The 27,947-nt window shown below is 34.9% G+C and overlaps 2 protein-coding genes and 1 long non-coding RNA gene across 6 annotated transcripts; 2 read left to right on the top strand and 1 right to left on the bottom strand.

The window, feature by feature from the left end:
- The first annotated feature begins 5,413 nt into the window (after positions 1–5,413).
- Positions 5,414–6,730, top strand: LOC116030868. Its single transcript, XR_004100455.1, has 2 exons — positions 5,414–5,714; positions 6,305–6,730. It is a non-coding gene; the product is annotated as an uncharacterized LOC116030868 (long non-coding RNA).
- Positions 6,731–12,128: 5,398 nt separating this feature from the next.
- LOC116030888 (poly [ADP-ribose] polymerase tankyrase-2) lies at positions 12,129–13,936 on the top strand. The gene is made up of 6 exons (XM_031273252.1): positions 12,129–12,356; positions 12,824–12,912; positions 13,042–13,120; positions 13,216–13,310; positions 13,443–13,538; positions 13,612–13,936. The coding sequence occupies exons 1-6, from the start codon at positions 12,182–12,184 to the stop codon at positions 13,687–13,689; spliced, it is 612 nt and encodes a 203-aa protein (XP_031129112.1). The 5' UTR covers positions 12,129–12,181; the 3' UTR covers positions 13,690–13,936.
- A 12-nt stretch (positions 13,937–13,948) lies between these two features.
- On the bottom strand, positions 13,949–22,757 carry LOC116030887 (phosphatidylinositol 4-phosphate 5-kinase 9). Of its 4 annotated transcripts, XM_031273251.1 has the most exons (15): positions 22,553–22,757; positions 20,243–21,609; positions 19,956–20,123; positions 19,665–19,830; positions 19,305–19,415; positions 18,651–18,838; positions 18,318–18,475; positions 17,673–17,835; positions 17,312–17,558; positions 15,040–15,190; positions 14,890–14,958; positions 14,628–14,693; positions 14,425–14,546; positions 14,214–14,342; positions 13,949–14,140 (listed from the first exon to the last, which is right to left on the bottom strand). In XM_031273251.1, exons 2-15 carry the CDS (start codon positions 21,484–21,486, stop codon positions 14,030–14,032), a joined length of 3,093 nt encoding a protein of 1,030 aa, XP_031129111.1. In that variant the 5' UTR covers positions 21,487–21,609; positions 22,553–22,757; the 3' UTR covers positions 13,949–14,029. The 4 variants fall into 4 exon arrangements, with proteins under 4 accessions (XP_031129111.1, XP_031129109.1, XP_031129108.1 ...); XM_031273249.1 differs by lacking the exons at positions 13,949–14,140; positions 14,214–14,342; positions 14,425–14,546; ... (1 more) ...; positions 14,890–14,958; positions 15,040–15,190 and having other exon boundaries at positions 16,933–17,561; positions 22,490–22,754; XM_031273248.1 differs by lacking the exons at positions 13,949–14,140; positions 14,214–14,342; positions 14,425–14,546; ... (1 more) ...; positions 14,890–14,958; positions 15,040–15,190 and having other exon boundaries at positions 16,933–17,561; positions 22,553–22,754.
- Positions 22,758–27,947: the final 5,190 nt, after the last annotated feature.

The following is a 27,947-nucleotide window of genomic DNA, read 5'->3' as shown; positions in this document are numbered from 1 at the left end:
AACTCATGCTTATTAATACTATAGTTTAAACTCATGCTATAATTTAGACTCATACTATATTGGTTGAATGTTTAAACTCATGCTATAATTTAGACTCATACTATATTGATTGAATGTTTTATTTCAGAATACTGAATTTAGAGTTTATTACTAAAATGGTCCCTCGACTATTGCGGAACAACCAATTTGGTCCTCAACAATTTTTCGTGCCCAATTAAGTCCCTCGACTTTGAAATTTTTAACCAATTTGGTCCTCCGTTTATTTTGAAGTTAAAATCGGGACGAAATTGGTAATTTTGCTATAGTCAAAGGACCAAATTGGTAATTTTGTTATAATCAAGGGACCATTTTAGTGAAAAATTAACTACCAATTTAGTTCCTTGACTATAGTAAAATTACCAATTTGGTCCCTTGACTATTGCAAAATTATCAATTTGGTCCCAATTTTAACGGCAAAATAAATGAAGGACCAAATTGGTTAAAATTTTCAAAGTCGAGGGACTTAATTGGATACGAAAAATTGTCAAGGACCAAATTGGTAATTTCGCAATAGTCGAGGGACCATTTCGGTAATAAACTCCTGAATTTATGTTGTATGTTAGACAATCATACTTCAATATACATCACAAAATTTAATCACAGAATGGATTTGTTATCCACAAACTATAATCACAAAATGAATTTGTTACCCATAGAACATAAATTTATATTATTTATTTATTTATATTGGATTAAGGCTATAGTTTAGACTTATACTATAATTTAGACTCATAGTCATAGTATATTGGTTAAATGGTTTATTTTAGAATACTGAATTTTAACTTTATGTTGTATGTTGTTATTAGACAATCAAACTTCAATATACATCATAGAATATATTCACATAATGGATTTGTTATCCACATAATATAATCGCATGATGAATTATTACTATTTTTTTGTATATTCATGAAAACTATAATATTTATTTATTAATTAATATTAATATTAATATTAATATTTATGGGTGACTCCATTAGGAAATTTGTATCCATCTACAAATTTCTAAAGAATTTGTCAAACAATTGAACAAACTCTTGAAGGAAGGGAAAATCTATAATATCCTCATTGTGCAAACGTCTCGCATGAGGTTTAAGTTGTGCGAGCAAAAGTACATTATGAAAATAAATAATGACACTTTGATTAGCGTTACGGATTAAGATGATTCTAATTTTCCAAAAGACATGTTTAAACTCAAGGATTTTGAGTGTTGAAGGCTCCTGGAGGTGTGGATAGCAATCAGGTAATTTTTAATTACAATTTCGTTCTACCTCATGCAATAAAATTTTTTTAGCCTTGATTTTTAATACTTATTTTCGACTAGGGCATAACACCGCTGGAAGCTACATATTTGACAAATCTAGAAGTCATTTCCGTTGATGAAACCACTCCTGAGTAGCAATCTTTGAAGAAAATAAACATGGATTGTTTATCATCTCCAAAGAGTTTGAAAAAGACTAAGATTGAACCCAATGCATCGACTTCTTCAACGGTAACTTCATGCCCTCCATCGACTTCTTCGGCGGCTACCGTCTTTGCCCTTTCCTCGACACCACCGAGCCTCAACACCAAACCCTCAAGAATTTTTTGCTGATATATCGTCAGCCTTTTAATCCAAATTGTCAATAAATGTTTGCCCATTAACCATAACTTAATTTTTCTGGACCAGGATTGATAATTTTGTTACCTACATAGCTTCTCAGAGGTAATGACTAGATTTCAAAGAGACTAGGAACAAATATAGTAGCAAGTACAGTAACATTGGAAGAGCAGCTTAGGTTACCCAATCCAGGCATCTAGCTTAGTCAGAACAATTGACTGAATAAGGCCTACATTAATAACTCAACATGAAAAGTTCCCGTTCCTCAGAAAAGCTTTTCAAAACAGTTAATCATTAATTTATCGACCACATAGCAATAGAATGTGCCAATTGAATGACTTGCTTTTAAATTTAAAAAACTGATTCCAACACTTATTTGCTCTATTTTCTTGTCTGTCATTGCTCTTATGCTCATAGTTCTCTCCATGATGACTAATAGAGACATGAAAGAAAATCTGGTCATTTGCTGGTTGTGTTTGTTTTCTTATAAACATTAGGTGTATGTTGTTTAAGATCAGTGGAATTAACACAACTTCAATACATTTTTCTAGAAAACAATTCGCGATAACGATATTGCATTTCTTCTATCCTTTAGCTGACGAACTATAACGTTTGTATACACTACTCATAAGTGCTTTAATTGGTTTCCATAGGCTTGTGTAGAGGAATAAAAAAAACCCTTAGAAGAATGATGTTTTATCCACATGAGCTCTTAAAATTTACCATTCATATTTTAGGAGAAAGTTGAGAATATGATGATGATTATTGCTTCTATTGTATACTGATGATGAAGCGGAAATTTGAAAGCAGCGACAAGAAATTACTAAAAAATAATTTTATAATTAAAGCCTAACTTGTTGAACCATGTTAAAAAAGATGAGGGAGTATTTTGCAACAACGAATAATTAAGGACAAAAAGGATTAGTCTGTTGTAATGGATTTTGTTGTCCATTGGCCTTTTGCTCCCAGGTTGTATGATATGTAAAAACTACTATAACAGGAACTACTATAACAGGAGAATGAAGACAAGTAGAAAGGGAAGTATTCTTATTCATCATTGTTGTATATTTACAAGAGGGAAACCATATATATATATATATATATATATATATATAATATATAAGTAATAATAACACTACTAATTACAATGACCGTTACAACGGTTACATAATAATGGCCACATGAATATATCATTTATAACACTCCCCCTTGGACATTATTTGTTCACGATCTTGCCTGGTTAAAAACTTGCTAGGAAACCCTGTGGGAAAAACCTAGATAATAAAAGAGTACAAGTTACATGAATGGTGTACTCGAATATTTTCATGTCTCCTTAAAAACTTCACTAGGAAAACCACGTGGGAAAAACCTAGTTGAAGAAAAGAGTACATGATATTTATAAACTCATATCCTAGTTGCCTCATTAAAACCTTACACTAAGAAAACCTAGTGGGAAAAACTTAGTTAAGAGAAAAGAGTACAACCATAACTTGTTGCGTTTAATCTTTAGAATTTACAATGGTTGGTGGTCTTCTGGACCAATAATTGTTGCTCCCCCTGAAGACAACAACTCTCCTGATTGTCTCGTTAAAAACCTTACACTAAGAAAACCCATTGGGAAAAACTTAGTTAAGGGAAAAAGAGTACAATCATAAGCCTTCAAGGCATAATCATTAGGATTTCGGGGTTCGTATATTTAAGTATTTATTTGCAACTTTCTCCCCGTTTATTATATCATACTCATGCCTCGTTAAAAACCACACTGTAAAAACCCAGTTGGAAAATCTAGTGAGGAAAAGAGTACATAGTATATAGGTTGCAAAAGAGTACAGTTGTTGGTCCTTTTAGACCCAATCTTCAGGATTGATAGGAGAATTACTCAGTCAATTATGATCTGTGCTAAGGTCATATAAAGACCATACCGTCCAGTGACCTTATTGTCATATGGTCTTGGCGTTTATTAGCTGCATATCTAAGTTTGTACTGCCAATTATCTTGTATAGCGGAACTTAATGTCATCGTACATGGGAGATTTGATTAAAATTAATCAAGGGTTTCTGCGTTAACCCATATGCTACAAACACTCGTTATTATATCACCTTATTGTTTTCATTTCTCGATCGTACAAACATCCATTTGTAACCAACATGGTTATTATTCAATGGTGTATGTATTGTCAAGAGAATCTGTTTTAGCGAGTCGAGCTCTTCCTTAATTGCTCCTTTAAATATTAAATAATGAGGATGCTTCTGGCATCTCACCTGGATCGACAGTTTTAAAATTTTGTCCCAAAATCATGACAATTTTTAATCAGATCGTTGACATTTCCCAATATTCAGATCTGATTGTTCCGTATCCCTAGTATTATGTTTGTTTGGTGCACCTTACTAGGGTTTTTGTCGTCTAGACAAATGTCTTCAGGACATAATTCTTTTTAAGACAAGAGTGACAATACTTCTTTGTTAGATCTAGTGTTATGTTTCATATCTCTTAAACCGATAGATTTTCTACACTTTTGGTGTCAAGGAGTATTGAGATAAATATATTTGGTCCAATTTGGGGATTATCTATAGGACCTTGTCACTCTTTTCTGATCAATGATGAGCACAAATGATGAGTGTAAAAAGGGTGTAATGTCGTTCCGCTGAGGATTGGTGTTATGGCACGTGACTGTGTGAATTACCAGGCACTAGAGTATATGAATTTATAGAATCCAAGTAACAGAAACTGAATGATGTGGAATAAAAGAAAGCAATTGATTAAGGTGAAAACTATATGATAAAGGTACGGGCCAGATTAGGGGGATTGTAATCTTGATGTTCTAACAAACTCAGGATTAGGGAAAGAATAATTAACCAAGGAATATATGGGCAATGCACAAAAGAATTCTACTCAGCTACTTTCGTAATCAATAAGAGAATTAGGCTAAGATTGCCCCACTGTCGTGATGCATCAATCATAACCTTAAGCACCTAAGCATTGTAAGCCCCCAAAATTACCTCTATTTTCATAGCAGGAAAATTAGGTTGAAATTGGTAAGGCTCGAGGTCTCCATCCAACTGTCGTTGTAATGAATCCCTCTCCTAGACTAGCAATTAATTCTGGCCACAAATCAATAACTAGTGCAAAGAAATCTCTAAATCAACATAAACCCTAGGTAAAAGATTCAATCCCTTTATGCAATTAATTACCAATTGAACATCAAGATTAACAATGGATCCCTAATCCAAACCCATAAACGAACTACTCCCGCATGATGGGAGTAAACAAAACAAAGCAATAATTAATAACCATAAACATTGCAAGAAAGTAATAAAGGAATAAGAGAACTATTATGATTAAGCATATTATGAAACTGGAAGGGCTCATATATCATAAATAAATTGTAATACTTAGACAATTAAATATGAGCACACATATTAAATTAAAATTCAAAACAAGCTAAAAGAAAGAAGAAGCTCATATTGAATTATTATAATTTAATAGAATTATCTCAACGAATCGGTCCAAAAAGCTCAAAATAATTTGGCCTAAAAAAATATTCCAAAGACCTTAAAAAGGAGACCCAAATGAATTAAAGTTTTATTTAATCATAGGTCTGGCAAAATTGGACTACATGGCCCATCATAATCTATCTATCATCTTTGTTCAACAACTTATGAACACAAAATGAGCCCAACAACAATAATAGCTTTTTTAAGATTGGATCAAGTCTGGCTAAATTGGTCCACACCCGACCCAAACCAAATCCATCAAGCTATTATCACTTTGGTCCATAACCCTAGCAGCCATTCATCATCAGGCAAACGAAGCAGCTAGAAGAGAGACAGACGCCATAGCCATCGCACCTCGCGTTCGTCTCCTTTCGCCGGAAAACCAGCTCCATCGCCACCGCTTGTCTTACCGCCGTCGCCGAGTAGCGCCACCGTTGCCGCTGGACGACGCCGACGCAGGAAGAAGCCAGACGGGGGGCGGGCGATCTTCAACAGTCGCCGCCGCTGCGACGCCGTGACCGCCGTAAAGATCGCAACGGGCGATTGAATTCCGATCAGGACGCCGATCGGTAATAACCAAGGTAGGTATTTATGATCTTTCGATTTCTAAAATACTCAAATTTCGCCCAAAAACCAACACATACTGCTAAGTTCATTCCTAGTTCTCAACAGGAATTATGTTGTGAAGATCTCTTTTTTGTAAAAGTATTCGAAGAACGTTCATAAATTTCTGAAAATTTTTGTATGCATATCCGAAATCTTTGAATGCAATATGTTTGAATATGTGAATAATTTGTAAGTAGATAAGCATAGTGTAAAAAAAACTCATGCTTTTGTGGATTCTGTGCAAAACACGCATACAACCTTTAATATTATGTATGTGCAATTTCGAAAAACCTAATGTTTGCAAAAGGTAAATTGAAGCATCCGGAAATAATAAACATCATTATGATATCATCATATGTATAAATTCACATATCATAAGCATATGCTATTTGAGACATCCAAAAAAACATAAGGCATAAAACTCATAATATTACTGGGATTGTGAGCGTGATGAGGCATACACATATACAATTTAGGCATAAAACAAATTATACACCACGGTGTACTGAGCGTGCTTATAACGTGTTGTAATGGATTTTGTTGTCCATTGGCCTTTTGCTCCCAGGTTGTATGATATGTAAAAACTGCTATAACAGGAACTACTATAACAGGAGAATGAAGACAAGAAGAAAGGGAAGTATTCTTATTCATCATTCTTGTATATTTACAAGAGGGAAACCATATATATATAATATATAAGTAATAATAACACTACTAATGACCGTTACAATGGTTACATAATAATGGCCACATGAATATATCATTTATAACTTATATTTTACCATATTTAGATTAATCTGATTCATACTGGGTCAACCTAATTATGAGACACCTTACTTAAGGAACAAGAGTGCACAATTTTTGATCACTTACTTCTGTGGTTCATACTTCATATTCTGTATTAATACCAGGTTTATTTCTACACGGCCGAATATTTTTATTTTTATTCTAATCAAACGGGGCTCCGAATCTGAGCAAAAGTAGCTGAAAAGCCGTAATTTGAGTAATTTCCTAAGAGAGAACCTAGACACGAAACACTTCAGGCAGAGGTTCGTATACAACAAAGAAAAAGAAGCATAGAGAGGGAAGCAACACGAAACGATGTCTTACGATGACGTGGAGATCGAGGATATGGAGTGGAAGGAAGAGCTTCAGGCGTATACATACCCTTGTCCGTGCGGATACCTCTTCCAAATCACCATGGAAGAGCTGAAGCAAGGTGAAGAGATCGCTCGGTGCCCAAGTTGTTCTCTTTACATCACCGTCATCTACAACATGGAAGATTTTGTCGGAGACAAGTCCAAGAAACCCCTCGATCCCCCTAAGCAGCAGGCCGTCGCCGTTAATTGACATGCCACTTAGGTTACAAAATTTTGGTTATTTTCTTTGAATTTTACACCGTATACTTTTGTCTTCAATAGTTACATGCTGAAACTCCAGAAATTTTCAATGTATTTTTTGATGAGTTTCGAATTGGTGATTTTGCCCAAATTTTCACAGTAATTGGTTGTTATTTTTAGTAATTGCAAATACTGGTGTTGCTTTGGTTGGCCATTACTTGGATCAGTATAAATATATTTTGCATATATGCTTTGCCTAAATTTTCATTAGACTTGTGAGAGTTAATGGTGCCCAAATGTTGAGCTCTCAAAAGTATATAAGTGAAGCCTTTTTGATTTTCATATAGGCAATGGTATTTATGAATTAGCCTGCATTATGCCAATAGACTGATGAAGGAATTGATTGTTTGGTTATTGTTCGTGAACATGGACTATATTGCAAGTACAAATTATGATCATGAACAGGTGTTTGTTTGTTTAGCGTTCGTGAGCATGTTCGCGAACTAACAGATGAAGGAATTGATTATTGACTCCAATCTTAGGGAATGAGAAGGCCTTGGGTGCAAAAATGCAAACTTCACAGAGATAATGGCTAAATATATTGTGTATGTTTACCTTAGTGGTGCATCATATTCTATTCTAGTTTGTTTGGAAAATCCAGTTTTTTTTTTTTTTTTTTTTTTTTTTTTTTTTTTTTTGGCATTATATGATAGTTTCTTTGTCTGTGCCAGCAAAAAAGTTGGGTGTTCTTGTTTGACATGCTACTACAGTCCTAATATTCCATGACATCTGGTATATTCACTTCCACTGATTTTTAAAGCTAGTTGGAGCATTTGATTTCCCATTCTTTAGTTAGTGGAGAGGCATCATTTTTCCATTATTTTCTGACTTGTTCCATAAAAGCATCTAAAGTTATGTTATCTTAGCTTTGTGTAAGTGGGTTAAGTGCACTCACTAATGCATATCTCGTGTCGGTGCTTTCATTTCATCAGCTATTAGAACTCGGCTTCATGCAGCTTGTCACCTCATGGCAGTGTGCATGAGACAGGAGAAGACAACTATTGGAAATGCACGTCACTACCCTTTATTTCAAGATGTGATGGGGTGTGTGACAGCCGAACTAGCCTTAATTGTCTTCATGAAAGTTGTAGTCCTTCAAGTTTCTTTCCAATGACACTATAATCACTTGATTTGGACATTCCTAGGTCGAGATATGGTCCAAATACTAAGACATCGACGTATTGTGCAATAATTGCAATGCATCGATCTTTTGCTCAACCTTTTCATTGGTTTGCCCAAATGACCAAGACCATTGAAAACAATACTCTAAGGTTCCTTTGGATGTGTTGTGTCTATCTCCATAGCTAATATTTAACTCTCATTGACTCAAAATACCCTCCAAAATGCATGAAAGTACTCTTTTTTCCTTCAAGTGAGAGATATTGTATCTAGCTAAATGCACAAACAAAGTAAATAAGAGCTCTTTTAATTTGACATGATATCTACATTTTGGAGCTTGTAAATGTGATTAAATATGGGACAAAGAGTTAAAGACATAAAGTGCAAGTAAAATATAAACAATAAAACACTTATCACCCGAACCGAACTTTTGGTTGAAGTGAAAATATTTTGTAAAAATGAATTACTCCATATTATTTTAAGAAAACTGAGTATACATACAAGAAAAAAAATTAATTTAAATTTTATCTTTGAATTGGTGAAAATATAATTACGTTAAATTTGTTTATGTGACCATTATCTCACTGTCATCTACTTCTGTGTTGTTTGTGTAGGGTTATCTCGAGTGTGTGTATATATCATTGTGCAGCACAATGATATAACTATTGGGTTATTGGCTTATTGCTTAGTGGTGCACTAATTGGACGAGAAGAGTCATGTAAATGTGAATTGGCAATCCTCTATCATGTACCGGATTTACAGTGCACTGTAGATTCTAGTACACTGTAGATTCTAGTACATATATGCATGTATATGTGTTATATTATGAATCTTTTGTCTTGTATTATAAAATTCTATATGTGAGTATAAATTTTGTACTTGAAATAAACTAGTAGTTGTGTATTATGTTATGAATTTCTATGTCTTGTGTCGTAAAATTCTGTGCTTATGAACATAAATTTACCTAAATCAGATTCAAATAAATAAATAAATATATAAGATGTGTATGTTTCTTGTGTTTTGATTTTTGTGTTTTGTGTTATAAATTTTGTACCTTACGAGTATGAATTTTGTACCTCGTTATTTTGATCCAGGGTTCACAATGTTATGTCGACTGGCAAATTATCCTATGGACCCAAGTTCACCTTGCAAGGTGGACCCAAGTCCATGTTCACAATTTTATATCTCAATATATAAAATTACATTACTCAATATTCACAATTTTTGAATTTTATTTTCACAATTTTGTTATATAGATTTAAAAATTGTGTTATACTCTTGAACATAGAGTTACGATACTGTTGAACATAGAGGTGTGAAATTGTGAACATAAAGTTATGAAATTGTGAACATGGTGTTATGAAATTATGAATATGGAGTTATGAAATTGTAAACATGGACTTGGGATGTCGACCCGGGTATTGGTCAATGATATAAATTGCCGTGAACTAATGGTTGTTATGCCATGGACCCATGTCCACCTTACAAGGTGGATCTAGGTCCATGTTCACAATTTTAGAATTCTACGTTCACAATTTTTGAACTCTATGTTCACAATTACAAAACTATATATTCGCAATTTTATAACTCTATATTCAATAGTATATCACAATTTTTGAATCTATATAACAAAATTGTGAATAGAGTTTAAAAATTGTGAAAATTGAGTAATGTAATTTTGTATACTGAGATTTAAAATTGTGAATATAAAGTTCTAAAATTGTGAACATAGAGTTCTAAAGTTGTGAACATAGATTTAAACGCGGGCCCATGGCACAATTTGCCGTGAACTAGCAGTAGTTATGCCGTGGACCCAGGCCCAAAAACGACGCCGTTTTGTCTTCCTTTTTTTTTTTTTTTTTAAATTACTAAACATATTGGCCTGAAAAGTGAAACACAAACTCTACATTCACATACACTTAGGGGTGAGCAAAAAAAACCGGACCGACCGAAAAACCGACGACCGAAAACCGAACCGACCGAATATTTCTATTTTCGGTTCGGTTTTGGTTATTAAGGTCAAAAAAATTCGGTTATTTCGGTTTTTCGGTCGGTTATCGGTTTTTCAAGAGAAAACCGAAAACCGACCGAAAAATCGAAGATTAATTTAATGGAAAAAATAAAATCTAACCCCATCCCATTTACATTTTACAAGTCCATAGTCTATCATATTAATTTTAATTACTTTATTTTACTAATATTATTTTAGAAATATTATAGTTTCATAATTCATAATCATATATATGTACGTAGGAATATATATGTATACTGACATAGTGCATGTAGTGTTATATATATTTAATATAATGTACATATATATTGATGATGCAGTATTGAGACTTGACAGTGAGCATTATGGAATTGCTTATTAGTGTTTTTAATTTTTTTCTTTACATATTGGTGCAGAATAGGGATGACCACGGTTCGGTTCGAACCTTCCGGTTCGAACCGAACCGTGTACTGTTGGAACCGGAACCGCCGGTTCCGGTTCGGAATCGGAAATTTAAAAAAAAAAATTATTATTTATTATTTAGTTAAAGTTTAATTATTATTTGATTAAAGTTTAAACTTTAAATAACATTTTAAAATTCAATTATAACATTTTTTTTAAAATATAGTTTAACTTTGAAGTTTAAATATTTAATATAACTATTTTAAAAACATTTTAGAATGAAAATTTTTCAACAAAAAATATTAATTGTTGAATTTGGACAATTTTAAAAATTAAAAAAAATTACAAATTTTTTTTTTAAAATTCCGGTTTGAACCGGAACTGTCGGTTTCGAACCGTACTTGGAACAATACCTGTAAGGTTCGGTTCCGGTTCGGCGAATTTCGGAACCGGAACCGAACCGTGGTCATGCCTAGTGCAGAATGGGGTGAATGGCAGTCTTTAAGATTGTGTTTGGACTTTGTAGTGTGGACATTGCAACTTTGGACATTTAATTTTGAAATGTTTATGTGATTGACTATTTTAACTAGTAATATGTTTTTAGTGTTTAAATTTTTGAGTTTAGAGTAATTTTTTTGAGAAATTTTAGCCTGTAACTTAATTAAGTTCGGTTAAATATAATCGACCGTAACTGACCGAAAATTTCGGTTTTCGGTCGGATTGGTTATGAGCATTGGTTCAGTTATTTCGGTCGGTTATAGGAAGGGTACAAAAATTTCGGTTATTAACCGAAAATCGACCGAAACCGATCGATGCTCACACCTACATACACTATACTCCACATTCACAATTTGAAACCTCCACATTCACACATTACAGGATTATATGTTTAGTATATTATCACTGTTATGCATTCACACATTCAAAACTCTATATTCACAGGTCCTATACTCCATATTTACAACTTGAGAACTCCACATTCACACATTACAGGGCTACAAGTTGCAAGAACTTCTTAACTCTATTACAGATTCACACAGTCATAAATCATAACTCTACATTCACGATTTCTATACTCCATATTCACAATTTGAAACCTCCACATTCACACATTTCTAGGCAACTCCACATTCACACAATCATAAGTTTACATTCACGATTTCTATATTATACCTTCACAAATTAAAACCTCTACATTCACACATTTTTTGACAACTCCACATTCAGCAATATGTACTAATTAAAAAAAAAAAGACAAAACGAAGTCGTTTTGGACCCAAGTCCACCTTGCAAGGTGGACATGGGTCCACGACATAATTTGCCGTGAACTAGGGATTGGGCTAGTTGTGGGCGGGTATGATGGGCTATTATTCTATGAAATCATATAATTTCGCAGTAGTTTTGGCCCAATAAGGACGATCCGATCTCCGTCCATTTATTGGTTTCTTGAGGTTTAAGGTTTTCACAGATCCCAGGGCTTTTCAGCTGACGACGAGACGCAGTTGGAGCGTGGCACAGTGAGAGGGAGGAGATGGCAGTACCAGGGAGACGTAACCGCATGATGGGAGACGACGAGGAAGACGGCGGTATCATCATCGATGAAGAAATCGAATTCGAGCAAGTTGATAGCAACACGCCTCCTCACCTCCGCCAAGTTGCCATGGCCGCCGAGCGCGGCGACCTAGAATCCCTTCGCCATGCCCTAGGTACTCATTCCTGCCCTCTTTTGTTATCTCATTAACTCAAAAAAGAAAATGGAAGAGCAAATTTTTATCTCTATTGTAAGTATTCGGCAATTCTCAGTTTATTTGGGAGTACAGAATTTAGTGAAAATGATTATTGGTTTGAATTTTTGATTTTTTTACCTGAAATTTTGAATTCTCTAGAAAATTTGCATTCAGGAACTACAGATGGACTTACAGAGTAAGTTCAGAATTACAAAATGCATGTAGGAAATTACAGGCACCAGAAATAATAATTTTGAAGAAAAGAATAGAGTTTTTAGCATTATTAATGTATCAAATAAATTTATTCATAGGATTGTACTACATGATTTAAAGGTGAAATTGTATGAATGTGTCATATAATGCACATGTTGAATTGCAGTTCTTTACAACTTGCATCTCGTCACTATAACATGTTCATGGAATTACTGCTCCACTTGTAACTGCAGATAATTTAAGCAGCATCGATGAACCAGTTGAAGATGGAGACACTGCTCTTCATCTTACCTGTTTGTACGGCCACCTGTCTTGTGTTCAGGTTGGTCTTGTAAGAAATAAGAATTACTAGTTTTGGCTGATGTCGTTCCATTGCCTTATTTGATTCATTGCTATTGATGGAAAGACAGAAAATTAATGAATTATTACTATTCTTTTTCTCCACATGCAGCTGTTGTTAGAAAAGGGAGCCTCTTTGGAGGCCAAGGATGAAGAGGGTGCAATTCCCTTGCATGATGCGTGTGCAGGAGGTAGGCTGTAATGTTTTATGTTTCTCTGCTCTTTGAGTCTCAGACACAATCTATATGCAATGTTTCTTAGTAAATTCTTGTACAAACCTCTGCAGGATTTGCTCAGATAGTTCAGCTTCTTATCAGTAGCACTAGTGATCCTGAATGTGTGAAGAACATGCTGGAGACAGTCGACGTAGAAGGTGATACGGTAAGTCCTTTTTCATATCCTTAAAAGTAAAATTATTGGCATATAATAAATATAAAGCCTCATTTTATGTGTTTTGACTTGTTCTTGCTTGAGCTTAACATATGTGCCTTTCATCCTTGTATTTCTCTGTAGCCTCTACACCATGCTGCTAGAGGCGAGCATGCAGATGTTATTAGGTTGTTGTTAGCTGCGGGGGCCTCTCCTACCAAGACAAATATATATGGGAAGGTTAGATCATAATGAAACACTAACTGGATTTTGTTGCTTAGCTTTGCAAAGTTTTGACAATGAAATATTACAGATCCCTAGTGAGCTTGCTGACACTGATACTGAAGCAAAGAGAGTCCTGGAAGAGGCTACAATGGCAATGAATAGCTAAGTTTTCAATCATGAACTGGGCTTTTGATCTTGTTGCGATTGACTTTTAGTCCATTTGTGTTATAGGGGTATGGAATGTTTTATGTAGTGATTTGCAATTGTCACAAAAGTAGTGTGTGTACTCTGCGGCGAGTAGTCCTTCATTCTGAAAGTAGAGAGTCGAGCTATTTGGTGCTTCCTTTATTTATATCACATATATGTCACCTTGTTTTATAGAAACATTTTAGTGGGAAATTCTTGGATTAGCACAAAAGCAGCAATACAGAAAACCAAATCATTATTTACTTTATTCACAAATTGTTAAGGAATCTTAGTTGGATGCCATTAGCAGACCCATAGTTCTATGAGCAACAGCCACTCCCAGTTTGTGTCTGTTGTTCCTCTTTCTGCTTTAAGATATTCCTCTTCCCTATGTTAGATCCTTGTTCCAAAAGACTAGGCACTTCCATTATCTGGAAAATGTACAGATTTATCATCAGCATTGTAGTAAATATTTACGGATAATAGCATTTTGTGCATTCTCACCTTTAATGCAAGTTCTTCAAAGCAATTTTCCACATTCTCTCTAGTCTTAGCACTGCATTCAAGAAATAGACATCCAAGTTCATTTGCTAGAGATGCACCTTCTTCACTGCTCACAACTCTTTCAGATTCCTGAAATTGCATCATAAAGGAAGATGATGATTGACTCAAAGCACAGAGATTAAAGCTTCAAGAATTTGTTCATATAACTTACTTTGTCAACTTTGTTCCCGACGAGTATTTTCACACAATCCTGATTAGTGGAGTAAAGCTCTATCTCTTTTGCCCAAATATCAGACAGATTAAGGAAGGTCTCTCTCCTTGTCACATCATAAACTGTGAAAAGCTAAGTGTAAGAGGGATATTGTGCTAAGAGGATAGCATGACATTGTTTGTTTTAATTCATCCTCGACGTACCAAGAATAATCCCCTGAGCACCTCTGTAGTACGAGGTTGTCAATGTCCTGAACCTCTCCTGTCCAGCTGCACAATGGATTATACATTCAGAGTTGCAATTTGTTCATTCAACCACAAGAACATGCACCTACCGTGTTGTTGTGAATAGAGCGAGCAACATGAGTCGGGAGAGCTCTAATGAATACAGGTGTCGATAGAGCTCTACTAGTTGTGAATAGAGCAATAGGAGTCTGAGAGAGCTCTATATGATGTTTGTGATTACCTGTGTCCCATATTGTAAGTTTGAGTTTCTTTCCACCAATTGTGAGAATCTTGATCTTGAAATCAACACCTGTGGATATTTCTTTGTCCACTAAGATCACAATCGATATTGGAATTATTGATGAAGGAAGAAAGAAGGTGATGAGCGTACCAATGGTGGGGGCAGGATCGTCGGCGGCATTAGAAATGAAGCTGACGAGCAGGCTACTCTTCCCGACACCCGAATCTCCGATCAACAATATCTTAAACGACAGATCATAGTTGCTGCTGCTGCTCTGTCCGGTGGCCGGCGACCCCATTCTCTCTGTCAAGAAAGCTTTTAAAACAATCCAAAACAGTATAGGGCGTTGAATTTGCAAGAAGACAATGCAAGCTTATTGCTTCTTTCACCTCCCTGTGCAAGAATGCACAAATATATAGATATGGCTATGAAGACAAAAGCATATGTATGCAATTATACATCTGTAAATATGGGTTTGCAGAGAGAGAAGAAAAGAATAGCGTTGTCTTCACCCTTGAGGTAGCCGAGCCGTTTTCTCAGTTTCTTTTCCTCTCTAAATTGGGAAAATGGTTCCCTTTTGCGGCAAGCAACTGGGGGCTGCACCCCCTTTCAATCCAACTTCTGTTACATTACCAAAATATGTACACATGGACTCCTAGCATACCATCAACAACTAGTCGGTCCACACAAGCATGTCAAAATGTTGGCATATTTGTCCAAAATGATAACAGAGAAAGAGAACCCCAAACAAAATGTTTGAAAGTATAGAGGCAACTTCATGTGATGGACCGTTTGATGGGACAAATGGGTTATTTTGGGTTGTTGTGTATCCCTTTCTCTACAAAACTAAGGAAGCAACTCACCATCCTTTGTGACCATGACTGTTAACATTTTATCAATCTCATGATTTTGACAATGGAATATATTATAATTAAAAATTTTAGAACATGATATTATTGGTGTTAATGCATTTGGAATCAACACAAATAAGTAGGGGATGTAAAACTTAGCGTATGATAAGGTAGCTCGTATCACATAGAGTACTACCCGATGATGTGCAATGGGTAAATTAGCTTAGATTGTCCATAACTGTTCAACTCAAATAAAAAAGCTAATATGTCGCTCTCACATTTAACCAACTTGACTAGAGTTACACCAACTAATTTTGTATTGGTTGGAGTAAAAATGTGATCTTTTATTTTTATTTTTTAAACTAAAAGTTATTTATACACAATAAATAACACGCATCTTATAGTCTTGAGATTAGTAAGGCTAACTATCCCCGCAAATCTATCTCACCTCAAAAATGGGCCCCACTTCCACATCACTCAATTTGCAATTCATTTACTATTCACACTACATCCATGCAAATCCAATCAACTCTCAAAAGTGGGTCCCAATTTCACTATCACTTTAAAAAATTAATATATTTTTCTCAAAAGAAAAGAAATAAACAAAATAAAACAAATAAAAAATAAAGAAAAAAGTACAAAAGCCTGCGGTTGCGACAGCCTTTTGTACGGATTGCAAATTTGCAAGAAATGCAAATTCAATTAAGAAAAAATGTACTACCTATTAAATAGGTGCCACATCATATTGCCAATATGGGATTTGTAGGGATGGGGCAACCTAATAACCATTTATCTTATCTTTTTTTTTTTTTTTTTGACAAAACAACAAAACGAATTTCCATTAAGCAAACTGCAAGTCTGAACCAACAACAGAAGAAATAACCATTTATCTTATCTTTTAGTGAACTTAAATGATTGAACATAATTCATATTGTTAATGCTCTAGCAACTTGCATCTTGAAAGTTGCAGAATGATCTCACCAACCGTAAATGATCTCCAGCCCAAATGACTTTCGAGATTCAACCTTATTAGATCAAAACTAATAAAACAAATATAATAGCTCCAAAACATATCATGTAAACAATAAAGCAACAAATTTTATTTTGAACATATATAGTTATGTCTCACTATGTAACCAAGGGGAGAATTCCCTAACCTTGTAACATGCCCCAGTGATCTAACTCTCATTAGTAGTGCAAGACCAATACTTTAGAGACAGGTGCATCATACAAACATCCCAAATGATGAGCAACAATGTTGTTAACTTCAATAAGTTGCATTTGCAGCTTTCAACACATGTTTTGAAGTACCTCGTATAATATAATATCATGTGCACCAGAAAAAGGGAAAACTTTTGAAGGGAAAAATCTTGCAATATATTTATATAGATACAACATCAGATGAACATTCACAAGCATCTGCCAACACCTCCCTCTACACCAATGTTTCTCCATCGAGGCTCTCCGTACAATCCTCGAGATGTTGGGATACTTTGTAAAGCAACAAAGACAAGACGACGAATCAAGAAGTGTAAAATCTTCTAACTCGTTACTTCATTTGCGGGGAACACCTTTCGGATGAACTCCAAGAACCGTTCAGAGTAGAACGTGGGGTCCACGGCAGAGATGGACACGGAATCGAATTGAATAGATTTGTACGCGTGTTCTATCTTCTTAGTTATGTTGTATTCTTGTAAGATGTCAATGATGCCCAGGTAGAGTACAACATCGTACACTTCGTGAAACATCTGTTTCTCTTCTTTCCCGGGGATATACTCTGCTCTTGCTGGCATATTTACTCCTAGCTGGATCTGCAGTCTGCTTTAAAACACAATTACAGCAGCATTCAAAATAATGGACAGTTTATTTTTCTTAAGCAGCACTGTTGTTGCAAAAAGGTTACGCATTCAAAGAGCTCAGGGGTAGGAATACCTCGCTGTTCCTGGGAGGAGAAGATCAACTTCCTCATCGCCTGAAGCAGATGATGCTCGTAATCGGCTGCCTCTGATATGTGATCCCACAACAACGCTACCATCATCTGCATCGCGTGGAACCAATACAAGCCCTTGGGGAGATATTTCGTCCTCCAAAGATTCTGTCATTGTGGTATAAGCATAAGAAACCAAAAATCACCTATGCCTAACTGCCCATATCACAGGGTTAATGCAGTTGGAAAATAAACGGCTCAAACAAAAAATTCTATACTAAAAAAAAAAAAAGCACGCCCCTTAGCAACAGTATTGAAGTTTTTATCGGATTTCAGATGGTTTAAGATCATTGGAAGGCTCTAAAAATTATTTTTAGCAGATTTAAGGAGTAAATTGTTTATTACTTGTAAGGGAAAGTGTAATACTTTTAAATCAAAATGTAATATTTTAGGGTTGAACAGTTACTTATGAAAAAAAGTATAATACTAATAGGGATAAATTGACATATTAGAGAAAGTGTAATACTTGAGGAAAAATGTAATATTTTTAAATCAAAATGTAATATTAGGGGTTGAAGAGTTACTTATGTGGAAAATTGTAATACTTATGAGGGAAAATGTAATACTTATGAAAAACCCGACAAACCTACCATCTTCTGCAACAATTTCTAATCCATCTGCTGTTATTCGTCTACTGTGTGATGCGAGAGATCGTAGGTGTTGAGGAGCTCGGTAGTGAACGCCTAACAGGAGGCTGTAATCCATAATGTGCTGTGCTTCCAAAAATTTGCTATCAATTTCAATTTGCCTGCACAGTTTCCATCACATAAAGTATAACCGAGATTTAGAAATTAATTTTCAAGAAAATGACAAGCAAACAATAATTGGCATTGCATTTTCAAATTCCGTAATTCTGAAATAGGTCAATCGAAACATAGAAAAGGCTTCTAGTTGAAATAAGAGATAGTATGAGATACACTTACTTTAGCAGGGCCTCTTGCCATGTAGGCTCCAGATAAAAACAGTAGTTCAAATCTAGATCTTTAAGTATCGTATTTTCATCAATTTCAACCTTATCTGCTGAACGCCCTAGTGAAGAACCTTTTAAATCAAATCGTCGATGGATTCTCAGTTCTGTGCAGAACATATTTCCCATTACTACAAAGCGGAACTGTAAAAATAACATGGAAAATTTTATTAGCATCTTGTAGTCTTGTGTGAATAAGAGTTTTAGTAACCTCTCCTTTATAGGAACAAAAAACGGACTTATCATATTCTTTAAAAAAAAAAAAGGGACTTATCATTAAGTGATAAAACAAATATATAGCAGGAAAAGATATGGTAGTAGCCAAAAGGAAAAAAGAACCAGAAAAAACCCCAAGCCATAATATTTGCTTTGTATATTCTTGAATTTTGGCATTGTGAGAGAGAGAACTGGAACAACTATTGCTTAAAAATATTAACACCAGTTTTAATTCATTCAAGGCTAGTCCAATGTTTTGATAATTATGATAAATATATCATATATGGTCGGGCAGGAGCAAGTAGACTGAGCATCAAATTGTCACCCATCACTAACAAACTATATATACCTCAGCCTAATAAACTTGCAATCAACAATGTAATGGAAACAATACCTTTTGTCCACTTGAAGGCTTTATCCTGTGTAGACCGAAAAATTTGGTAATCAGTGTGTTCTCGTAAGTTCGCACATGTAGATGATAGTTTGGAAGCATGCGGAGCAACACCTACAGGTGGACGTGGAATCATAGGTTAATAGAATACAGCCACACTCAACTTCCAATTAAATCTTAAGCGTGAATTGCACTATAGTCTATAACAGCTGAAATATGTATCATATGCAAGAAATTTGAAGTTGAATGACTTTAATGGAAGCTTTTCTAGTTGAATGACTTTAATGGAAGCTTTAAGAAATTTGAAGTTGAATGACTTTAATGGAAGCTTTTCTAAATGAACTTCAAGTCAAGAAGACGAACCTTAACTTCTGATTTTCGCAATGTCTTAATCATGAAGCGATCATCTTGGGACAGAAAGAAAACACTACCACTTTTTCCAGGCGAAGAAAGTTCTCTAAGTGCATCGTTTCCACAAATGGACATCATGTAGTCGGCAGCATCTATCTTAAACATCTCCCTCAGGTTCCTATAGAAATAATTAAAAAGCAGTTTGAAACCTTTGAGAAATTCCACAAAAGCTGAAGCTGATATATCTGTTTGAAGTTTTTTTTTTTATATCGATCTCAGAGAAAAAAGTAAGACAAGACAAACCTGAATACCATTGGACAATAATCTTTCCACTTGAAATCCTCCGACTGGTGTGGAGGTGTCAGCTGTGACCCCACTTTAGGAAAGTACATCCAAAAACTTGCACGAGGACCAAAATCTGAAGCCCGTACTTCTCGCCTTTGTATGGGGGTGATTTTTCCCACAGTATATCTAGTCATATTTAATAATCATGTTAATACTTTATTTATTTACAACAAAGCTAATAAGAATGATATATGGGGTATTGGGGTATGAGGATATAGACTCATTTAGTTACTAAGTTTCTTTACCTGATCCCAAGCTGCAAACTCAGCATTAAATCATAACTCCGGTGACCTTTGATAATTGCTTCACCTGGTCTCTCCATCTCCCTGGCAAGTTTTCTTTGACGCCTTTTTGCTCTCCTAGATGGAGGTGAGAAACGATCACTTAGAACAACTTCACTGATTAGGACACCTTGCATGTACTCTCTTTCCAAAATTGGAGTGTTGAAATCATCATCAGTAATTTCAGACTCAAAATCACGTCCGATAACTTTCTCAATGGCTACTTCAAGACTCCACCGTCTTTCTAAAGCAACATTCGTGGTCCGAGACTGCTCTAGGTTTAAAAGGTTTCCTTTTGAGAGCTTATCAGGTGAATCCTTGCGAGCTCCTTGGTCTCCAATCACTTTAACATTTCCCATATCAACTGAAACGGCATGATGCATATGTGAAACCTGTTTTTGTTTTCTTAAATCCGGTAGCAACCCTCTTTTTCGCAGTGCATTAAGGTACAATTCCTGCCCAGCAGGAAGCCTGCTGCCTCTTGGATAAAACGCCCCTTTTCCGTCCTTTAGACCACGGGTCCAAGTTCCAATATAACAGCCACCATCGCACCATGTGTATATACCAAAACCATGCATCATACCATTTAACCAACTTCCTTCATACGTGTCTCCATTGAGCCAAGTGAGAGTTCCTTTCCCAGACATTCTCCCTCCTTTCATATTTCCAAAATACACATTCCCATTAGCCCAAGCGTATTTACCAGGTCCTTCTGCAGTACCCTGAATCCAGGATCCTTCAAATACATCACCATTGGGATATATTTGGGATCCTAAACCATGTTTACGGTTCAGCTTCCAACGGCCTTTGTAGGTCATTTTATTAGACGTAGTATATGTCCCAGTACCATGCATATAACCACCTGAAAATTCACCCTCATAAACCGCACCAGAAGGCCATCTAAGTGTCCCATAACCATGCCTCATCCCATGTCTCCACTCACCCTCATACCTACAACCATCAGCCCATATATACTGGCCTGAGCCCTCAGGTATATTGCCCAGCAGGGACCCAGAATAACATTCCCCATTTCGTAGCAAGAGCTCTCCAACTCTAAAGCCACTGGATTCAGACGAACGAGAAACTTCCCCATTTGTTAAGCTGTTGATGTGATTGTCATTAAGCAATACAGCATCAACAGATTGTGTCCTATCTGACAGCGAAAGCGCTCTTCCAACACTATCAGCAATCACCACAGGACCAGACATGCATAATGCCAAAAAGTCTCAAATTGTTGTAATGTGTAGAAAGTGATTGAGATCTTCTCATAAGCAAAAGGTCACTTTCATTGTAAAATAGCAAACAGACTTCCTTAACTTCCCCTTTTTGGCCTGCAGCACAGAAAGGAAAGAAATTAACAATAACATCTATTAATAGCAAATGTAATTAGCACCAACAGCAACAAATCAATTATATGATAAGCCCTCCTTCAGATCCAAAGGAAGCTTAAACTTAATATGAGATTGGGGAGCTGCATAAAACACACACATACAGAGGATACAAGTATTTCATAGAATCAACTCCTGGAGAAAAGATCAAGGTTATAAGAAAAATAAACCCTGAACAAATTACACAAAAAAAGGGATCAGCATTGTAGCATTTGAGATTTTATTCAATGTTCCATTTGACCGACAGCTCAACTAAGCCTTGGATTCACAGCTATCCAGATAATCCATCACACCCCACAAAATCCATATTACAGGAAGAAAAAAAAATGCAAAATAAAAACAGAAACTTCAACCTTAGCTTCTTCTTACCTTCTACTCAACAAAAACCCATTTCTTATCCCCAAAGAAAAAATCTTTTACAGAGCCAATTTTCAAATTTGCAGCGTTTGACTAAACAAATCTTTTTAAAATTAAATAAAAACAGGTCATATTCACAATATTGCAGTTTTCACTCAACAATACTTCTAACTGGCCTTGCTTCCTTTTCCAGGCAGTTGACTTCAACTTGCTCACATCAAAAACAGCGCAAAGTAAGAATTTTTAAAACAAAGTCCTAAACCCCAGAAAAAAAGATCAAATATTTATACATTATGAAGTAATTTCACCCTCTTCCACATATCAATACTATAAGAAACCGGGAAAATCCGTACAAAAATACAGTGATACAAAGAGTACATGTGCTATTATACGTATATAGGACGTCATTACAAGAAGAAAGTCAGAGAGAGAGAGAGAGGGGAGAGAACAGACTCGCAGAGGGTACCTTAAATGAAGAGAGAGAGAGAGTCAAAAGTGGAGTTGAAGAAGAGGCGAGGGAACAACTTACAAGTTGCAACTGAAACTTTGTATATGGCTTTTAGAATAGCGATTGGATTCTTTATCTTTAAAACTGAACCCAGAAAAGGAAATCAGGGGAAAGTGCAATTGTGCAAATCCCAAAGCGCGAAAGGCTGCGATGCGAGCAAACCAGCGCCTCAGTTCGTCGTCTTCTTCTGGGCTAAGCCGTTTGGTTAACACTTAACAACGTCAAAGTAAGTATTCAAAATCAAAGTTCTTGATTTTAATATTTTTACACACACACAGTGGATAGATTTCTTAATAACGTGTCATTTTCAAGCGTGATAGAGATACACTGTCTATATTCTATAATGACTGTTTTGCCCTTGAGTAAAGTCTTTCCTCTTTTTCCAATTTTTTTAATATCATATAAATATAACTTGCCAAACACCTTGTGCTCAGATGACATGTATTGACTTTTTCATATGGAAAATCATATGATAGAACATCAGTGGTGTTAATTTTATGTACATAATATGCAAGGTGGACCTTAGTCCCTGGTATAACAATTGATTTGTAATTATCTTGACTGTTTGATTATAATTTTTTATCCTAATATTAGATTGTAATAATGATAATAATAATTTTTTAAACATATTTTTGGTAGTGCCAAATCTATATTTTTACACATATTTATACGGAATAATAACTACATATACACATATTATCATTGTTGTTGTTATTATTATTATTATTATTATTATTATTATTATTATTATTATTATTATTTTGAAATAAACATAATTATTATTATAAACTTTCATTAAATGTAAATTCCATGTTAGCAATGCAATATATTGAAGTATGGGACCATGAAAATCCCATGCAGTATGGACCCATTAATATTTCAAATTTGAGTATTTTAATTTTGTTACTCCGGTATTTTATTTTTGTTTTGAAAATATAAATAAATATGCAAATGTGACCTCTGACCTAAAAGCCATCTGACCCATTCGATCTAATCAAGCACCAAACCAAAAGTTAATTACCTTTTAAAAATATTTTCAGATTTGTTTGTTTTCATATCTAATATCTTTCTTGAGCTAGAATGGGTAAATAGTGCTAATTGGCAATTTTTTGTTAGTACTACTAACTCCATTATATTGTAGTATGTGTTCATATGTACTTTTTCAACTTATTGAAACACAATGAGTTAATACTGTCTCTACTTAGCCTCAATCTCATGACCTCCCATTTAGAAGAGTCACTTGACCACAAGGTCATTGACTTAATTATGTGTTTTAATATGAAGTAATTACAACTAAATTTATGATAAAACTAAAGCAAAGTGTGGAAATAAAGATTAGATATGTACATATTCATTTGTACAGGAAAGGTTCGCAATATAGTTGACTGGTTTAGACCAAAAAAGATCAATTGATCACTCTCATAAAGAGTCAAATTTAGAACTTTCGGATTATCAATCCAACACGACCAACTCAATTGCGGTTACCAGACATTCAGTCTATCTTGAAAACTAATCATGCTAGTGTGGTTGGCCAAAATATTTATAAATACTTGCTTTTAAGTGACGAGAGAACTTGCAACCATTACCCAAGAGTGTATGACAAACTCCAATACCTTCTTTTCATTTCCCCTAGAATTGACTTGTACACTAATTAACTTGGCTAATTTAGATTAACAACATGTTTGGTTGGAGAGAATTAAAATTCCACTCCCACCTAATTCTCATATAATTCTGAAGGCAAACAAATTCCTTTGTTTGATTGATGTGGAATTGCAATTCTTACACTTTCATGGAATTACAATCACATGGCCCCCGTATTTCAATTCCGCATTGGTTGAGAAGAAAAAAGATAACATTGTTACAAAATTACCCTTTTCTTTTTTAACCTAAAAAAAGATACCATTGAGACAAAATTACCCTTTTATGATATTTTTTTTGGATGTAAGCATTAAAAAGCTTAGCATTCTATTATGTTTAACTAAATTATATACTTTTATTTTTATGAAGTTTTTTTTTAATGTGAGATTATGAAGTTTAACGTTACATGGTTAAGTAAATTTTGGGAGCTATTAAATATGTTCTAACGACACAAGTTTATGTCTAAAGTGTGGGGTACGAATCCCATGGGAAACATATATGGGAAAAAGACACAAGGATGATGGAAGGTCTGGATTAGATCCCCTGTGTGGATATGAAGACTTGGATCTGACCAGTGGGCTTATTGCACGACTCGCGATTTACCTACGCAGTGCCTCTAGAGCAGGGTCATATGGGTTTAGGATTAGTCCAGCAAAACTGGAATCACTTAAGTTTTTTTTTTTTTTTAAAACGCAATTGCGTTGCATTATAGTTTTGACATAAATACTTGCTATTTACGATTAATAATAATAATAATAATAATAATAATAATAATAATAATAATAAGTATAGACATTTTGATCTATATACTATTTATAATCCCCTTCCAATAATTCCTATGAATTTCAAACTGAAATTGAAATTCCATAATTCTATTACCGTAAACCAAATATTGAAATTTAAATTCCTACTTTGTTCCATATTATTCTCTCACATAAAATTATAATTCTTTTTCCACATAATTTTCTCTTTGCAACCAAACGCTCAATAAATGTGTGATGGGAAACAGGTTACCCGCGGAAAAGCATGAGTTATCTTCTGTTTTTAGATGATTAATAAGGGATTGAGGTCCAGAAGATGAAGTTCTAATTCTTGTGATCATTTATCTTTTATATTTTAGATTTTGTTTATATACTAAAAAAAGAAAGGTTCAATTACCTAATGTCATTAGATAGGACATTTTGCCTATCACGGTAGGACGACATGGGAAGATATGAGTATGTAGATGTCGTCCACCATCATGCTTGGCAGGACAAATCGAATTTTTCTTCCAAAAATAATTATGTTTGAGTGATTAATTTAATACTTTAGTTCATTAATTAGCAGACAACTACTATATGAGTCAAGAAATATCAGCAGTTTAGGTAAAGGACAGTACACCTAACCATTATTAGTAAATAGTAACCTCAAAGCTGCCCCTAATCACTGATGTGGTTTACAATAAGTTGGTTTTTCTTCCTTTTTTGTTTTTTGTTTTTTCTTTTTTTTTTTGCTCTACCAGATTTCATCAGCCTCTGTATTGGGATGTCAATGGGTCAAGAACTACCTTCACCACCCAAACCCACACTTATACTTTCAGCAAATTACGGTCGACATAGATGTGTGACCACGGCTCAAAACGGGCGTCTAATTTTTTTTTCCTTAGTCAATAACAGCGTCTGCCGCAGGCGTTTATATGTTAGAATAATGAACTTTCTGGTATAAGATAATGTATTTTATAAGTTAGAATAATATACTTTATGTGTTAGAATAATGAACTTTCTGGGTAAGATAATATATTTTATGTCTTAGAATAATGTACTTTATGCTTTAGAATAACATATTTTATGAGTTATAAAAATGTATTTTATGAGTTAGAATGATGCATTTTAAGCTTTAGAATAATGTACTTCGTGTTGTTTTGGACCGTGGTCCACATTGCTGTGTAGACCACGATCCACACAATAATGCTCCTATATACTTTCTCCATGCACCCGAACCACACAATAATGCTCCTATCTATCGCCCTTCTAAGGATCTTGCAATCCTTGGTGTTGTGACCTCTGTTCTGGTGGTATGCACAATACTTAGCTCCTCCCCATCCCAAGTAGGCTCCTATAGTCGGAAGAGATTACACAACTGGGTATAGTCTAAGACTTCTGGCACTGGACGTGTACGAGGGGTAGGTGAAGGTCGGAGGCTTGTCACACCCTGAGCCATCCCTTCCCTTCTACTGCCTCTTCAAGGGTCTACGGTCATGCCTGCTCGGTCCTACTTCCTATTGGCGTTTTGCCGCATTTGCCTCACCTACGTTTGCCCCAGTCACGACGCATATTTAGCCCCGACTGTCCGTACTGGTTCCGATCCCGAGGGGTATTCCATATCAGGACTCATACGAAATTCATGTATTTTCGACTCTGATTGGATGTCCTAATGACCGCAAGTCCACTAGTGATTTTGCTGTCTTTATTGGTAAAAATATAATAATTTATTAGGGTTGGCACAAATAAAAGATAGTTGCTAGATCCTCAATAGAAGCAGAATACAAAGCTATAACAGATGTCTGTAAGAGTAGCCCACGTGGTAAGAGTGCTCTACCTACTGCCGATGAACCTCAAACCTCTGGGTTTGAGCCGGTCAGCTATAGCAGATGTCTCTAAAAGATCAACTTGAGGGGGCATATTTGGACTGTGTATTCTAGTTATACTAGAATTCTTTCTCCCTATCTCAATATCATTGTAAATATATACCTTTTTATCATTCTTGACCCGACTAAGACTATTTGTATTCTTATAAATACATCTCTTTATATACTTTATAGATTGAACTGATCAATAATAAAATCATTTCTAGAATTATTTACCCTATCGATCTCTTTACAACACTTTTCGAGTTGCTTTCAGAATGAAATAATGGTAAAAGAAATAGATTATATTTTTTTTTTGAAAAGAAGAAATAGATTATATAAGCCAAGGACCTTGTAGTCCAGTGGCATCAAACCCTTCCCTTTATACGGGAGGTGGTGGGTTCGAGCCTCAGTGGAGTCAATACTGACTCTTGTGCTTCAATAGGTTGAGAAAGTAGTTATGAACAGACACTGAGTATTCAGAAAAAAAAAAAAGATTATATAAAATATGATAAAGGTGAAGCATAACTTTAAAAAGCTACAACGATGTTATATATAGACACCAACACCAAATTTTAAAGATGGAAAGTCAACTTTATTCTCTTTGGTCATAAGTTAACAAACCTTAAAAAGTCCAACAAGTGAATGAGTATTAGGTTGACAAAAACATGTGGTGTTCAGTGTGTGCCTTTTAACTTGTTATTGGGCAATGGACATCATCAACACTTAGAATATATTCTGCAGCCACTTCCTTGTTCCAATTTAATTCCCTCCTCTCCTTTTCTCTGTTTACATTTTCATATTTTATTTTTATTTTTTAAAAAATTCTTTATATATTGTATCTTTTGGGAGAGAACATACCTTACAACCCTTCGTTTATGATTAAATATATGTATTATAATTACGAGGATGTTGTGGATTATATTATTATTGCATTTATGGGCTGTTTGGTTCACGGAATAGGTAAGGAATGGCATAGCATTCACAGTAATAACTTATTCCGTTGTTTGGTTCGCATTTGTATTCCCAGGAACATTGTTCATGGGAATGAGCTATTACCCTTGGTATTAGCTATTACCAGGGCCCCCCTGGTATTAACCTATTCCTGACCTCTCAGGAATAGGTATTTTATTATAATTTCTTTTTTACCCTTTTTTAAACCTAAAATTTTTT

Source organism: Ipomoea triloba, chromosome 9, assembly GCF_003576645.1.
Source record: "Ipomoea triloba cultivar NCNSP0323 chromosome 9, ASM357664v1".
Taxonomy (NCBI): domain Eukaryota; kingdom Viridiplantae; phylum Streptophyta; class Magnoliopsida; order Solanales; family Convolvulaceae; genus Ipomoea; species Ipomoea triloba.
Note: the sequence above shows the minus strand (reverse complement) of the source record. Positions and strands in the feature narration are given on the sequence as shown.